At 35.7% G+C, this 18,027-nt stretch overlaps 1 protein-coding gene across 2 annotated transcripts in view; it reads left to right on the forward strand.

Annotated features, from left to right (window-relative positions):
* LOC142345834 (uncharacterized) overlaps positions 1-18,027 on the forward strand; it is a 183,821-nt gene that overhangs the window by 157,753 nt on the left and 8,041 nt on the right. Inside the window, exons 2-4 of one of the 2 annotated variants that reach the window (XM_075398241.1) lie at positions 2,623-2,789; positions 8,272-8,389; positions 9,099-9,184. In XM_075398241.1, coding sequence (XP_075254356.1) covers positions 2,661-2,789; positions 8,272-8,389; positions 9,099-9,184 — 333 coding nt within the window. In that variant the 5' untranslated portion in view covers positions 2,623-2,660. The remainder of the gene's footprint in view (positions 1-2,622; positions 2,790-8,271; positions 8,390-9,098; positions 9,185-18,027) is intronic. The other variant, XM_075398240.1, reaches the window with a different exon arrangement.

Genomic DNA, 18,027 nt, shown 5'->3' on the forward strand with positions numbered 1-18,027 from the left:
TTCCTCCTTGCTGATATCGTGAAAGGCACGTTTCGCTTTATGAAATAGAAAATCTTTTTGCATTTAGCTAATTTTGTATCAATATGACGTTGCCAGCTCAAATTACTCGATATGGTGAAGCCAAGGTCTTCAATATAGTAAATATAATCCAGTTCTGTCTCACCAAGTTTTAATACTTGCGAACGGTCAAAATTGAAAGATAAAATTTTACATTTGGACGGATGAAAATTCAAGCCATTTGAAACTGACCACTGCTGTAAGGCGTTAAGGTCCTGTTGTATAAGTTGTGACTCGCAGCATGTGAAAATTTTCAAATCATCAGCGTACAGAAAAAACGATCCATGTGAGATTACATTTGGCATATCATTGATAAATAACAGAAAAAGAAGTGGTCCGATGACACTGCCTTGTGGTACACCAGATGTCACATTACAAAAAGAAGAGAAAGTTTCATTCACTTTGACGCACTGTAAGCTATCAGAAAGATAAGACTCAAAAAGTAACAAAAAACCAGGACAGAAGCCAAGAACTTGAAGTTTAGATAGCAATAAGTGATGAGGAACAGTGTCAAAGGCCTTCCTGATGTCAAAATAAACTGAAAGTGCAGGAGAGCTTATGTCTTGAGATTTATAAACAATATCTAAGTAATCAATCATTTGAGTTACAGTGCTCCTTAATTTCATGAATCCGTGTTGCTGTTTGCAATTTAAAAACTTCACCTTTGGATAAATAAAATCAAACAAAATACGTTCGAATACCAACGAAGGTTTACATAAAATACTTATTGGACGATAGTTCTCAACCAGGTTCAGTGGTCCCGCTTTATGTAAGGGCGTAATATACGATACCTTCCATAACGAAGGCCAGGTGCAATTTTTGGTAACCCAGTAAAAGAGTTGTTGAACGGTTGGAGATAAAATAGTTGCACACTCACGAAGAACGAATGAGGGAATATTATCAGCACCCATAGAGCTCGAATCATCACAGCGCAATAATAAGGTTCTTATCTCTGTTTCTGAAACCGTTACGTTGTCTATACACAACTCTGGCACAAATTCATAAGATGCTGGCACATCGTATTTAATTTTGGGAGAAAAAACGGAACCAAAGAACGTATTAAAACCATTTGCGATCTCGGAGCTAGAGGACAGAGAAACTCCGCTATAGGACATAACATAAGGTAAAGGTTTACTGAAGCCAAGTGTTCTCAGCAGCCTAAAACAGTGAGAAGAACACGATAGGTTGAATTTTTCAATGAAAATTTGCTTGTCCAATTCAATCGACTCGTTAAGTGATTTATCAAGTTCTCTTTGTTTTAGTGAGAGCAGAAGTGTCCAGTTTTTTGTAAGCTTACGGAGGTTAGTCTCTTTCTGATTCAGAAGATGCATTGTATGCGAGGAGAAAAATATTGGCACATTACGTCGCTTAGCTCTTTTCATCTTAACACTTTGACTAAAACTTTCATGCAGATAAAAATACCAGTGCTCAGGATAGTCCAAAGTTTTGATATCGTTGAAACTTAAAAATTTGAACAAGTCAGAAAGATAAAAGTTAAAAGCTTGCGCATTGAATGACGAGCGTGAAAAACCTGATTTAAAATTAGCATCAATCAGATCGAAGTTACAAGAAAAGAAGATCGGATAATGATCGGAAAAATGTTTGGTTCCAATAGTAACAGGTAATTGATCCACATTAGACAAGATAAGATCCAACGTGCTGTGACCTTTGTGAGTGGGACCGCTAACAAATTGATTCAAATTAAGTTCGTCAAGTAAATCTAAAAATTCAACTTCCTGAGAGTTAATCGATGTGTTTCCCAATTGATACCGGGAAGATTAAAATCACCGAGCACATAAATATTAACTGTAGCCGACATATTTTTTTTAAAATCTGCAAACATGTAAATTAAACTAACCACTTGGTTAATGTTACATGTTAGAAATTTATTAATCAAACATTATTTTCTAATTTATAACAAACTAAGGTTCGGTTTTCGTAAAATAATTTAATAAAAAATATGTTTAAATCCTGCAACCCTTCTGTCTATTTGGGGTGCCAGATACTCATAGTAAGATACTCATAGTAAAATAGAAAAGGTTTTCAGCTGTTCCGTCCTCCCCATAATATTTGCACCCCCAGACGCACGTGCTATTACAAAATGATTAACTAAGTAATGACACGTGCTCTTACTGAAGTCTGCATAGCGTGCTGAGGGGCACAAACTCAAAAGATCGGAACATTTTTGGTATATATAGAACTTTTGTTTTTGATAAACTTAGATATTATACCGTACGTGGTGGCAGTGTTGAAGCTTTAAATGGTAGTGAAGACAAGTGGCGAAGACAAATAGGCATAGAATTAAAAGGAAATCTTTCCGTTTGTGCCCCAAGGTTAGTGGGTGCATATTATTGGCACACACAAACCTTACTGTTACATAATGATTTACTATGTAATGACACGTGCTCTATAACTGGCTGGCACAAACCAAACAGTTCCGAAATATTAAACAAAAGTTGTGGATATATTGGCACCAAATGGAAATCAAAAACTCATTTATTCAACAACTGTTCCAAGCGAGCGCGTTGTTTCCCTATCATGTCCCTTTATAATAGTGTAATTTTTTAGAGAATTATTTGAAGATTTCAAAGGAAGGCCACAAGATGTCAACATTTGGTATTGTGTTGTCGCTTCTCATTGTCGGTGCCTTCGCAGATACTTTTAAAGAAGTGCATCCCGGCACTGCCGAGTGCACCAAAAAGTGCTATGCTGAGTACATGGGAGAGGATCTTGTAAGTTATTTTTTTCTTGCACAACAGACTTGATCTTAAAAGCACTGTGATACGAAGAAGTTGTAGTATAAGAAGGGTTTTCTTAAATGGTTTTATAAGTTTATTCAAATCTCGATTTAAAATCACCATGAGATAACAATAACGCCCAAAAGACAATGTATCTTATGGAGAGATCGTGCTTTCTATAGTGCTAAATCTAGAGAGCTTTATAACCACATTCTTGCCTCCTCCTGTTGTTAATTGCTCTCAAACGAAGTTTGTAGCAATTATTTCAGTCCTGTGGTCTTTTGCGTAATTTTACCCCCAATCAACCTCCACCCCCGGTGCATCCCCCCGCTGCGCTTACCTCATGCCCCTTACATTAAGCTAAGGCTAGCCTCACTTAATTAACTAGCTACTGACGAAGCCAGGCGGTCGTTTAGAGCAATTCGCCCGTCGTTAGTCGGTTATGTTTGTTGTTGCTGTAGCTGGACGGGAGGATTGGTGAGTCGTGATTTGGTCATGAGGTCTTGAGACCTAGAAATTGTGCTGCCTTGACGTGCAGCGGGATTTCATTTCCAAACCTGTATATTTGCTGGGACAGTCAAACTAACAAGTGTCCCAGCAAGTCATTAACAGCGGACATTAACATCGGGTCGGATTCTAGACAAGTAGCTGTCGAGCATGCAGGCTGTTCCAGTTCGGGTTCACACAGGGGTCGTGTAATTCAGGAGACTGTTCCGTCTTGTATGTGTTAACAAGTAGTTCTTTCCCCCAGTTACTACCTGCACGCGACCGCAGAACATTTTGCGCCTCTTTTTCACCTTGTTGAGTTTCCTTTGCATAAAGTTGACAGTGTGCAAGGGATCGAAATGTACACGCAGTATTTTGGCGTTCTTCACTGGTCGAATAATTTTATTGTCTATCACCACACTTACGCTTCTGCTCACTTCAATGCTAAAGGTTGTGAATTGACTGACAGATTATTTACCCACAGAAAGCTCTTCCTCATTTTCCATGAACCAATGAGATAGCTGGTCGAGGTACACATTAATCTCGGGCACTAAATCATCTTTCCACACACTCGCAAAAATCGACGAACGCAAACTTTCATTTAACATGCAGAGCTCACCTGGGCCCAGCGTTTTTACGCGTTTTGTGCTTCGAACCGCTTCTGTAATCTCGACTGAGTTCAACGTGAAATCAGATCTTTGCCGACACATCTTGCGCATTAGTTTCTGTGAATAATTTTTCATAATGTTAGGTTCTTAACTTTACATTGCCTCTTTTACCATTTGCTTTTTATTCTTATGTATACCAGAGGAAATTAACAATGTTCTTTTTTTGAATCTAGCTCTTCTTGCCCTCATGCGAGGGATAATACATAGCATTGATATTGTTTGCACACAGCTTGTTACAGCCTTGTCAGAGGTCGATCGTTGCAAAGTGCTCACGTCGCTTCTCGCGCTTGTGCGCAGTGACAAGTTTCGTTAATGAGCCCATCTATCTGTTCGCAATGGTATATCTTCTGACAAAAACGTTTTGGCCAGATACTGGGATCCTCAATGATGTCTTATTTGCTCTGGGGTATTACAATGGAGCGTTTTTATGAGAACGCTTACTGGGTATCTAGTGACATTTTCGATGTCGTTATCTTAAAAAAATCCTTCAGAAGTTGTCTGTTATAACCCGACTAAAGAAATAGCGTCTTCTCCGCTTTGTCTTTTGGTGATGCACCTGAGTGTCCCAAAAGGTGTAAAGCGAATTCAAATGAATTAGCTGATATTTGTTTCTACCCGTTGCGCTTCTTCCTAACACTATGCTTTCATTTCGTTGGTTTCTGAGAAAGGTCCTTTCATATTTGAGCACGGTCTTGGTGATACACCAATACCCTGTTTTGTTAAAGTCATTTAATCATTGTTTTGGTAAAGTGTCATGGCGTGACTTCAAATTTTCGTGATTTCGTTGAAACAATAAATAAATGAACTAAATTTTGTTCCCATTTCTAATATGTAAGTGTAATTTATCTCTGTCCTCAATGATTGGAAACGTGCATTGTCTCTTTTGAAATAATAATGTTTTAATATTGTTACAATTACTCATCTAACATAATAACTGAAAAATACAGTGCCTGGGACTTCACACAAGACTAAATACCCCGGTAATACCGATGCATAGTTTTCATATGCATTAAACCTTCTGTTACCGATGCATAGTAATTACCTAATTGTTCCGACCCCACTTGTGGGGGGAGGAACTATATACTCAAATGGGTTTTTTTTTGTTCAGACGATTTTGGCCGATCGATATATGTGCATCGTAGAGAAATATGAGTGGTATCATTAAAAAGCCCGTCCAGCGTAGAATTCAAAATTAAAAAGATTTTTTAGAATTTCGTTTTTTTCGAGGAATTAGGATGTTTAAAGGTTATTGTGAACACGGGATCGTTGTTTCACTTTTGTTCACTTTTAGCGTAATTTTTGTTCGAATTAACATTTGTTCTACAGACGTTTTAATTCAGAATTACCTTTCGCACTACAAAATGCTTCAATTTGGTGTTCCTTATAGACGAAAGGCGATTAAAAAGACTGGTTCTGGTCTCCTAGGTAAGTTTACTAAAAAAAAATCGAATTCTATTTTAGAGCTGTTTTTCTTAAGAAAAATGTTTACATTTTTTGTTTTTCAAGTCACAAAGAGAATAGTCACCCTTCATATCGAGGTTCCGTTAATGACAAACCTCATTTAGAGTCAAATGATGCCCAATGAACAGAAAATTAGCTTTCAAGGAATCGCTCATTTTTTTGGCTTCAACTTTGAAATTTCATAATTTTTAATGAAATTTTGTTTTTCTCTCCAAGATTTTATTGAATTTTTCAAGTCCTATGCCATAGACACGTTGACTAAAAGTGCATTAATCTTCCTAGTGAGCATTAGGTGAATCTATCTAGTGCTTTGAGTGGACAGCTAATGGCTGTTAATAACTTTATAAAAATAATTTTCCGAAAAATTTTTTTATGAACGTTATCCAATCCTAAATTATTTTTGCGAACTCTTAAGTCAGTCTTGGTAATGACAGGACCTTCAACTTTTCTACTGCAACCAAAATTATTGTGGTTCGTGGTTTTTTCTGCAATTATTGGTTTTATGACTTCGATGCGACGAGTTTTCATACATTTTTTAATGTTTGGATAATTTTTTTCATAGTTTTGTTTCCTTTTGAAATCTTATTACATGATATTAATATTGATAGTTCCCATTGGCTTAGAGAAGACGTTGAAAAATTAGGGATAAAATTTTCATAGAAAAGCTTGAAGATTAAATGGCTTTGACACTTTCTTCTCGCACTTTTCTAATGATTTGGTTTCTGTTTTGGCCTGTATTTTTTGCTTTCATAGTGAGATGACTTTTTCTGATGTCTTATTGATATCTTGTCAACGACCAACAACATTTATTTTCTCATCGAGGCATAGCGCAGTGTGTTTATTGGCTTCTGTTGAAAGCCATTGAATTTAATGTTAATAGTACAGGTTTTCTCAAAGGTTGATTGTTTTTTAAATAATTGTTCAAGTTTGTTGATCTTTTGAAGTCTTGTAGTTAAAGAGATATGAATCTTTTTGTTGTTAACACATTAACTGGAAATAGATACCCGTGTACTGAAAAATTCTTTTCTTAGTGGCTTCGACACTTGTCTCATTTTTATTTTAAATTTGCTGTTTTTGCTGTTTCTTTATTCTTTGTAGTCGTAAAGTGCTGAGGGGTCTCATAAGCTTCTGATAATCGAATGTTTTTTTAACTCTCTGCAGTCAGTTCTTAGCAAATGGTCTTTAAGTTTACGATATTGTGCACTTTTTTCGTTTTTCGTGTATATTTTTTTGTATATTTTATGTTGTTCTTTTTTCTTCAACTTGCAACTTATTCCCATCATTGAGAGATCCCATGCAACTCTTTGTAATTCAAAATGAAAATTTTCTTTTGTTATTATGTCATAACTGATGTTTTGTTTGTAGAACAATATGCGTTTTCATAAATGTTTTGTGAGTTGTCAATAATTGTGTTTCTCTTCTACCACATTCGCGTAATAACAGCCCAATTATTTTCAAATGAGGCTCAAGTGAACTGATTTAATCGTTAAGTTTAATTTTAGCTCAGTTGGTATAGATAACACTTGAAATAAAAAACAATATTTAGATAATGGCTAATAATTTTAATGGCTTCAATAATTTTTTTTCGCAGATTGTTTGTAATTTCTTGAGCTTTTCTGCATCTAGTCCGTTTTTATGGCGTAGTCTAACCAAAGACAGGTCCTAAATTGTTTTGTAATGACTTTTTAGTAAACTTATCGTGAATTAGTTTTTTAAAAGCTAATGATTTTTAAGACGTTTGAATTTATTTGGTTCAAAAAATGTTGATAGATTTTTGAATTTCGCCTCATTATTTTTTCTTTTTTTTTGTTACCTAGTCTTATTAAGGAAAAGTTTTATTTGCTGTATAGCTGATGCAAAAAAGTTTTTGCAGTTAAGGTTTTTGTCTGATTGCATTTTGACGTTGTTTACTAGGTACTTTTACATTTAGATATTGAATTTTTGCCATTAATTTTTTTTAGCTTTCCTTATTTTGTTTGTTTTTTTTCTCGTAGTCTTTGTACTGGCAGATCTTTCTTGTGTGCGCTGTAATGAGGCATGGTGTTATGTAATTCAATTAGTAGTTTGGGTTTGAAACGATTTTTTAAAACTCAAACATCTATTTTTGGTTGTCTCTTCATTTGGTTGACAATTAAGTAAAAAATGTAGATAAGCTCAGGTCAGAACGTGACGTGCGAACGCACATTAACGAGCCTCCTTGTTTCAATACAAACACGTTCTAATTGTTTAGAGCGTTTGTTAAAGCTATACTCTCTTGGTAATTTTGTTCTTTTGGAAAATTTCAAATTGGTTTTTCAGATTGTGATTAATTTTTTTTCAACAAAGTTTTACTTGGCAAGTTTCAACATTTCACAAGTCTTAATCACTCTTCAGTCCCGCATAACCCACAGCGACCATTAAAAAATTGCCCACGTTATGATGACTCAGGGTGAACTTCTGATCAACCATCAGTATTGTCACGCCCTGCAATCATGTTTATATGAAATTCGTAAATTATTTATCACAACAATTATACTTATTAACAGATAAAGATTTGATTGTGCTTATCCAAGTAACTGTCAAAGAGTCGTCTCTTCTTTTTTTAGTCAATCTGGTCAAAATGAGAATGAGATTGGTCGGCACATAATGTGTAAACGCATATTATCCAGTCTTAGCGTCAGTTAGTCTCCCAGTTTTGTTCTCGGGGGCCATGCGTGTAAGAGTGAGCATAATCTGTATTAAAGTGGGAGCACATTGCCTTGAGGGTCTTCAATTGATTGAGAACTTGATAATCTTGATTGTTAATAAATTATTAAATGTACTTGTAATTTTTTTTAAAAAAATGTAAATGTTTAATGAGAAAACTATGTAATGGCATTTAGGAGTCTAAGACAAAATGCGAGGCGTGCTGCTCTGGATGTCAGTTTCTGAGTGACATTGGACTGACTGAAGTGAATAATGAGGTGAAGAAGGACACGGCCCAGACAGGCTGCTACTCAAGTGAGTCCAAACTACTACATTACATCCAGCTATCAAACAATTTTATTTGACGTTGAGCATAAAAATGTTAAAAGTAAATTGCTGTTTGTTTTGCTACATTTCGTTTGAGGTCTTGGAATTGAAGCTAAACGATCATGCTCAGCGAGATAATTCCATTAATTTTTTTAAATGATTGCTGTCATTTTTTAATTAGTCTCCCCATTAGTTAAGTTCCCAAGGTTTCAATTGACTTGCGAATCAAAGAGCAGCAGATTAAAATGTTCTCCCTTTAGTTCCCTAGAGATCAACAGGCTCCATTTTTACGAAACATCCTTCATGAAGAATCATCAATATTCATCAATCCTTCAATATTCGCTATGTTGCTAATTTGTCAAATTTTGTTGTCGGTAGCTAGCAAACGTTTCAAAGCTCAAATTGAAAACATGTAGATATCGGCATACTGATGTTCGTGTACATTCCGGATTTTTCAAACGTTCGCTTACGTTTGGACTTTATGAAAGTTACTACTGCTCAGATTTTACGCACAGGCACAAATTGAACGTTCTGAATATTTTCTTTGTCAGATTCTTTTGACAGTGTAGTGGATATTAGCAGTTTTTCTGATATCAAAAGTGAGTTTTGAGACGCTATCTTTGTCAGATTCAAAAAGTGATGCAAGGTTCTTCAATTTTATTGTTGGTGAAAGTTTGAGATTGAGTTAACTTTTCAGCCTGTGATTCTGAGAATAAGGTCAAAGACTGCTGCCATGCAGGGTGCGACATTGAACTGGAAGTGGCAGAGATCGAGCTCAAAAATGTAAGCATTACAGTCCCCTACTTTATACCTATTTTTGTAGATTTTTATTTCAATTCTAGAAACAATTTTGATGCCGATTTTCTTTGGAGATACGTTTGGAAATGTTAATTTGGAACCAAATTAAAGTGTTATTGATTAAGAATTTTTGATTTCAGGTTTTTAAATGTGTAGCAAAATTTTCGTTCACGTGTGACTTTTTCAATCAGTTTTTTTTGTCTTAACTTTTTTCTGCTATTGGTTTGCATTGGCTGTATTATTGAAATTAAGGTTGCTTTGACTGCGTTTTGAAGATTTGGAAACATAAAATGTGATTTAAGCAAATTTGAGTTTTTTTTCAATTTTCCAACTCTTTGCCCTATTTTAGCAACTTCTGTCCTATTATTCCGTTTTAATTCAGGTAATGGGAGCTGATTAGACACCGTATGATTGGGTGCATTTTTCAATAATCATACATTACAATTTGGATGTTAAAAAGCTAATATTTTTTAGAAAAAAATGAAGAAAAAATTATCCGTTATTGTCAATTTCTTGCGTTTTTCTTTTTTAATCAAATTAAAAGTATTTTGTTGGCCTATTATGGCTTGCCTTTTGTTTGATCAATCTTTGAATGATAGCAGGTCTACGAAAGAAAGTTATTTATGCTTAATTGCTCTCAAACGGAGTGTGTAGCAATTATATTAGTCTTGTCGATCTTTTTTTGCGATTTTTTGCTTGACCGGTTTTTCGTCTGACGCTTTTGACTTTTCGTCCTTAAAAACATGATAAACAGGTAGCGCCCAGCGGGTATTAAGTGCTCTTAGAGCCTCTCAGCTCTATTTCAGCTCAAACTGTTTTGGAAACTTATACTTGTGGTGTGAAAGGCGGTTCTGAGAGGTTGAAGTTACCCCCACTGTTGACCCCCCCCCCCCACTATTGCCCTCACCGCCTTCCCACCACGCTGTTGCCCACCCTCCTCCCTCCCCATCAGCGCCCCGGTGCCAAAACGTGCAAATTTTCTCAATTTTTTTGACATTTATTTTTTCATTATCCACGTCTTTCCAGACGCAGGGGCCAGAAAACGTCCTTAGGGGTTTTTGGGTTTGTTGACGTAACTAAAAAAGTTTTAGCCATGGAATATTTCCAATTTTTTTAATATGACAAATTTTAGCATTTTTTGACAAAACTATCATTTCATGGTTTTTTGAAAATGTTCGTCGGTTTTTAGGTTTCTCCAGTCTCAAGAGCCGAGGAACCTCGAGTGCCGAAGAACAAATTTTAGCAAATTTTTTAACAAAACTTTCATTTCATGGGTTTTTGAAAGTGTTTGTCGGTTTTTAGGTTTCTCCAGCCTCAAGAGCAGAAGAACCGCCTCTTGTGTTTTAAAATAGGTTACTGTATAGTTTCTAATTGTAATGGAATTTTTTTTAATAGCCGCGAAGCGATAGCTGAGGCCATTATTGGCCTCCTCTTGGTTTTTTATTTATTTCGTCGTCAAGATTTTTGTTACGACCATATGACGTCAAAGCCACTTCAAATCTGCTTTTTGTTCATTCGTTCATGCAATTTCAACTGAGTTGCGTGCGTGGCGTCATTTTTCACTCTTAGTGGAACTAGTTTTTTTTGTTTATTCGCGTGATTAAATGTTTGATCACACGTGACTTGCCTCACTCTTAAAACTGACTTCCTCACTCTGATATTTATTTTACTTTAATTGAAGGAGATAAGGTCAAGTGAGTGTATATCACTCTAATTGAAGGGTATTTAAGAGCAGCTACTAGAAACAGCAATAAGTTAAACAGATTCTTCATCAAAATTTAACATCTCAGCCCTTAATGAAAAGAATAAGTTTCTTTTTTGTCTGTGTTTTTGTCCTTCTTTTGAGACTACAGATCTATGAAGCTATTGCGGCTTTTTCTCGCAATTTGCCAGCTATGTTTCAAGATTTTGACACCACGAAGTTTAGACATTTGTTGACACTTGCTTTTCTGACATTTGTTGTCCTTATTCAGGTTTTTCGGCCTAACAGAAAATCTGCGTTAGGGTTTCATATTAAGTTACTGAAAATTATTTTTTTGGCCACGGATTAGTTTTTCAACTTTTATTATCACAATTTTAAGCATTTTTTAAAAATGCAACTTGCAATTTTTTTCAAGTTTTCGAAATTTTTGTCAGTCTTTAGGTTTCCCCAACCTCAAGAGCCACATAACCTCCTCTAGGTTTTGACTATAGGTTACTGCATAGCTTCTAGATGTAATGGAATTTTAACGGAACCAAGGTACTATGGACCTTTTCGAAGGCTTGATGATAAGTTGTCGCATAGTTTTTAGAGTTACTGGAATGGTTTTCAATATTTTAATGACTTAGCACTTGAAAATTTTTTTTCAATTTTTCGGAAAATTTTATCATGTTCCAAGTTTATGAATGTTTATGAGCCAGTGAAAACATTTAATGCTTGAAATAAGGATACGGTATAGTCTCCTGAGACAAAGAAATTTTTTTGAAGATTTTTATATCTTGAATTTTAGCTAGATTTTGTTAAAATTTGCGATTGTTTTCAAAATTTTTGAATATTTTTGTCCTTTTCTGAATTGAACGATCATTACTAGCAAAGGAAGCAAAGGAAGTCTTGCAGATGGTTTACTTGACATAACTTCAGAGACAAAAAAATTGTTTTTAACTTTTTCACTGCGAAATCTGGAAGCTTTTCCTTTAAATTTTGCAATACTTCAATTTTTTAAAATATCATTTTTTTTTATTTAATTTAGTTACTAACAAGGCTAGAAAACTTAAATTTACAGAGTCGAATCAAGCCAAATCTAGCCTCACTAAACCGTGGCTAGCTACTGACGAAGCGAACCGCTCGCCGGTCGTTCGAGAGCAATTTGTCCGACGTTAGTCGGTTATGTTTATCATTATTGTTCATGGAGGAAAAATGATGAAACATAGCAGGACAAGTCGTACAATTCGGACGTACAATTCACAGATTTTTCATTGACTTAACAGAAAACTAAACCTAGAGCGGACTATGAGATAATTGGGATACCATTTTTCAAAAAAAAAACAGATAAAGAAGGAAACTCGGTTCAAACAAAAACTATGCCTAGAATGAACTATGAATGGGTTGGGAAAACCATTTAGAAAAAATCCGATTCAAAAAATCGAAAAAACAGCTAAAATCAAAGTGAAATATCGCCGCTTGTGAATGAAAAATCACTAGTGAGAAAGCGAATTTTTGTTCAAATACCGTTTTATCACTCTGCTTTAAAATTGGAGCGAAAAATTTTCATGCCACAAAACCACTCGCCTTTTCGCTCCACTTCCTGCTTCGGCGTGACCAAAATCACACCTGCAATTTGACTTCAAAAACCATGCAAATGTGTGAACGGATCTTAAAGAAAGACAGCGCCCCAATACAATTCAAATTCTTTGAATTGTAAAAAAACCAAGAGAAGGCCAATAATAGCCCCAGCTATCGCTGTGCGGCTATTAATAACTCCAGACTTAATGCAAATTGCGAACTGAAACACTAAATGGAACATTTGATACAAGAGGGATTTATACCGTGGGCCGTATAGAGTGTGCAATTTTGCTGATGTAATTCAGTCTGCAATCAATAGAATTTTATTGGTACAATAAAATTTTATATCGATAAAATAGAATTGTACCGATAAAATAGAATTTTATCGGTACAAATTTTAGCAAAGTCGCTTTTTTGTTTGGCTATTACCCACGGAATTAGTAGGACTGGAACCTGAAGCTCCTATTACAAAAAATACAAAAATATCTTGAAATATTTTAAACTTTCACTAGATATATTGTAATCCAATAATGCGGCAAATGTATGCATTTATTTGGTTAAGCGATTAAATTTAACGCAAATTTAAATAGTATAACCTGGCACTCTGCAGCTCCTCAACTCTTCTTCGCATGGTTTCAATATTTGCCGACTGTGGAGTGCGTACAGTCTGCAATTCTCGACTTGAGGCACCAAGTCTACTGCTGCGTGAAGTATCTGTGTATTCAAAGCGTCTCTGATCCGACAGCTGAATATTTTGGTTACTCAATTCTGTACAAAAAAGCTTTTCTTCTTCCTCGAGTAATTGCTTTAGAAGCTTACGCCGTACACTGACTCGATCCTGTAAATAAAGATAAAGTAATAGCTGCAGCAAATTCTCGCAATTAAAACAGTTTCATTAGACCATTTTAGACAAACCTTATTTATTTCTTCGTAATGCTCGGAGGCAAATGATTCTAAGCTCTGATGAAAAGAATTTTCACTTCCCCATTGATTATTTTTGGTACATCTTATCTGATTATTTTGAAAGTATTTCGAAGCTTCTTCCCATCGAGCCCTATTTTCATGCTCATTTTGACGTGAACGGCTGAGATAATCTTGATATGATGGCCGAAAGGCGGCCACGGTGTCTAAGTTAAGAGTAGGTACAGCCATGCTACGTAAAATAATACAAACTCATCTTTCTGATAATAAAATTCAAATTAAATAAAATTCAAATTCTTAACAATGTACAGTTTTTTTTATTGCTCTCAAACGAAGTTTGTAGCAATTATCTTAGTCCTTTTGGTTTTTTATGCGACTTTTCGCTTGACCGATTTTTCGTCTAACCCATTAGTCTTATCACTCTCAAAAACGAGATAAACAGCTTGCGCACAGAGGGCCTTAAGTGCTCTTAGAGCGTTTCAGCTTACTAGTCTCCAAGTATACGATTCACAGAAACTTTTCTGGAGACTTATACTTGTGGTTTAAAGTGGAGTTTTTAGAGGTTGACACCCGCCCTACAGCACTCCCCCCTCACCCCACATCAGCCTCTCTCATTCCCCTCAATATACCCCTGCACATTGTTTAGGCCTTGAGTTGGCCCCCGTGCAGCCAAAGACTCATCACAATTGCCGTCCCCCACTGCTGCCCCCATCAGCCCCCCCCCCCGGCTGCGCTCACCTCACGCCCCTTCAATTAAGTTGATGCTAACCTCACTAAAACGTAGTTAGCTACTGACAAAGCCAAACGCTCGCCGGTCGTTTGAAAGCAATTCGACCGACGTTAGTCGGTTATGTTTATTTTGCTTGCCTTAGCTGTTTTTTATTGTTATTTGGCGTCAGATTGAGTGTAGTTGTCTTGCGTTGTTTGATAATATTTGAATTGGGTACAGAATTTTTCCGGCTTTTTTGTCTTTGTTCGAGCAAAACGTTATTTTAAGCAGAGAGATATAAGCGTTTGAGAGATATATAAGTGCGGTGATTGTATTGTTAATTTTTATCAATCTTTGAGTAGATATTTCTGGTAAAGTACATCGATGCGTATTGAGTAGAATAACAAGGTGAAACCGAACTGTTCTGTATATAGCAGCTGTTTCAAGACTACTAATAAATGATTTTTTAAAGTAATTTCTTAAAAAGTTATTAAAGTGCATAAGTTACGGAAATTGGTCGAATGTCCTGTCTTGTCGCTTAAATCTTTTTTGTAACTGGAGAATTTTTAATTCAAATGGAATAACAAGGTGTTCATGCTGGTGTTTCATTAGTTCGTGTAATTAGCAACCGTAAACGAAAGGATATTTTTTCATATACTTTGCATCCTTTAAATTCTTTCTATCTTTTTCTACTGACATTTTAGATCCCAGAGATCAATCGTCGCTTTATGGCAATATTGTGCTGATGTTTCATATTTTGGATCTTACCTGTTTGTCTCTTCGCTACCCCCGGTACGTTATGTAGCTACAGCGCACGTGCCACTACATAGTAAATAATTTTAAAGTATATAGCACGTGCGTCTGGGGGTACAAGTAATATGCACGCACTAAGCTGGGGGAGGGGGCGGAACAAACGAAATAGATCCTACATTTTTTTGAATGTTTTTTTACCTTATATCTCCACGATGTAGATAGTCTGGGACTTGCAAATCCATCAATAATTTTATTGGTGGATACTATGCTCCCCGTAAGCAACTTCTGAACTATTATCGAAGCAACACCAATCCGATCATGCAGTACAGAGTTTTAATATATGGATGTTGTTATTCATCGTTAATGCCAATACTTATTTCCCAGAAAAAAAATTGAAGTTTTTTTCAGAAAAAGGTGATCTTTCGGATGATATTTACCGCCAAATCAACCCTTTAACTGTGTATAGTTTTCACATCTACGAATGACTTAAATTTGTGCTCAGATCAATCAACGGCCATCATCGTGAAAGTTATCTGACTAATTTATTTCACTTTGAACAAGCAGAACCGACAAGACTGTCGGTCCTAGATTTTCTTCAAGAACCTCCGTTGAAAAAAAAATTGAAGAAACCAATTTCTTAGCGATGTATCAAATTGTACAACATACTTCGGATGAGCAACATTCTCACAATCGATCTTAATGGTGCAAATATATTAAAAATAAAAGGTTTATCACTATTTTAAGGAAGCCTTTTGATACAAAATGAGGAATTGGTAAAATATAAGTTGGATCTGGATATTTTCATTTTTTTATTCTGATCCTTGCTTGCATGTTAATATAATTAATTCTAAGACCTGGTTCAGCCGGAAATTTGGAGCTCTGTAGCCGTCTTAGTAAAAAATCTATCATCACCGGGGTGGAACGAAGAGAAACCAAATTAAGACTAACAGCCTTCGTAACAAAATATTTTGACGTTCGTTCGCCACATCGGAATGGAAAAAAGGGGAACTAGATCTTCTAAATTTATGGGTACTACAGTACAAATGTTCGTTAACAACTATTGACGTTGCGAGCAATTTTTGGATTGTTTCCGTTTGTGCGCCCTCTCCCAAGCTTATTAGGTGCACATTATTTGTACCCGCAACGCCACGTGCTATTTTTTTTCATAATGATTTACTATGTAATGACACGTGTTCTCTAACTTGAGGGAGTATAACGTACTGTGCGAAACTATCTCGATTTTTGAAGGCAATAGTGAACTTATTAGTTTAATTAATTCTGTTGCTGGCTTTTGATAACTTCAGAGTTTAGTATTGATTATTTTTGAGTGCTTGATCAATTTAACTGCGCTGCCAGTGTTCGATCGGCCACTGAGAAACCACGTGCAAAAAGTCTGTTATTAGCTAACTCCTAATTTTTGTAATAACTTAATTAGAATTTAAAAACTATTTTGAAGGGCCTTTCAAATCTACATTCTGCATATTGTGAGCTAGCTGTTTTCTCATTATATGGTCTGTATGTAATATTAAAAGTGGCCTTATGCACAAGTGGTGAAAACAGCAGAACTGTGTTGATCAGATAACGTGTTACCATATTTAATTGAGAGCAAAATGCGGACTACTGAAGAAAATATGCTTTCTTCTATTATGCTAAACTAGAAACTATAATAGTTGAAAGAACAAACAATTTTCATGCGTTTTTATTCTTGCTTCATGCCATCCATTTGTGCATGTGTATCAATATTGTAGTTTGAATGCTTGTTTGAGTGTAGCATGTGAAAAAATTTGACGAGTGAATCGAATGCGCGTGATCAAATAAGGACAAAGATTAAAAAAGCAAATTGCGGTTGCGACGGAGTCCTTTAGAGCGGAAACTGGAGCTTCAGCAGAACATTAAAAATGTATTTGGAAATGGCAAAATTTTGAATTTTCATGGTGCATTTATTTTTGCTAAGGGTAATGGCTGCTAAGTTTTATTGAGACATAATATTTAAGAACGGTGACACATAATTTTTCAAGTATGTAAAAAAAGTGTTCTACTTCTTTTCACGCAGATTCTGTTGACCTCTCATGTTTCAACATATCTTTTCACTTATATGATTTCACCCCTCCAGCTTTTCACTCCAATATCCTTTAAGCAAACTGTGAATTTCTATTGTTAAGCATTTATCCAGAAACTCTTTACCCAAAAAGCAGTAAAAAGCAGTAAAAAGAGCCGTAGTTTAAGAGCTCGCACATTTTGCTGTACTTGCTGATATATTCGAAACTAGGAAAAGTTGCATGGTGAATGCAGTTTTTTTACGGTTTTTAAGAGAAATTTCGTGTCTTGAAATGAATACGAGCTTTTTTTAAGAATCGGCACAGCGTTTTCAACATTACTCATGCGCTGTGATCTTTTCATCATGTGAATTGCTGTTAACGGTATTTAAGCGTATCAACGTTTCTTTTTTAAAGCAAGTTGCTAATATGCCTAATTCAGCTAAGTGAGTATCATTGTTTTAATTGTCAAGCAAAATTATAAGCAGTTTTAGTAAGGTTTTGGTACCCAAATCTCATCCCAATCAAACAGTTTGAACAATTCATGAATAGTCGCCGCCAGCGTCTCAGGCCATTATATAGGCACTCTCATTTTTACAATTCAAATGATTTGAATTGTATTGGGGCGATGAGGAGTAATTGTTAACTATTTTTTAATTGCTCTCAAACGAAGTTTAGCCATTATATTAGTGTTGGTCTCTTTAATGCAATCTTTCGCTCGACCGATTTTTCCTGACTCATTTGACGTTTCGTCCTCAAATACGGGATGAACAGGTAATGCCAAGTGGGCATTAAGTGCTCTTAGAGCCTTTCAGCTCACTAGTCTCCAAGTATGCGATTCACAAAACTTTTGGAGACTTATACTCGTGGTGGTGCGAAGGGCGGTTCTTAGAGGTTGCCCCTCCCCCATATCAGCCCCCTCTCGCTTCACCTCTCATGAAAGCTAGTTTCTAGGTAAGCAGGTTGAACAAAAGTCAAAAGGAGAGAGAAGTTCTCAATGGCTATCTCAATGGCTATTATTTAATCTCTCAATGGCTATTATTTAGGCGCTCTCCTGTTTATAGTCGCTTAACCTTTTGATCACGTTTTTCGTTTTACATTAGTCACGACTTTCCTGTTTGAATTTTGACTTACCTCTCACTATTTC

Source organism: Convolutriloba macropyga, chromosome 9 (assembly GCF_964194025.1).
Source record: "Convolutriloba macropyga chromosome 9, txConMacr16.3, whole genome shotgun sequence".
Taxonomy (NCBI): domain Eukaryota; kingdom Metazoa; phylum Xenacoelomorpha; order Acoela; family Convolutidae; genus Convolutriloba; species Convolutriloba macropyga.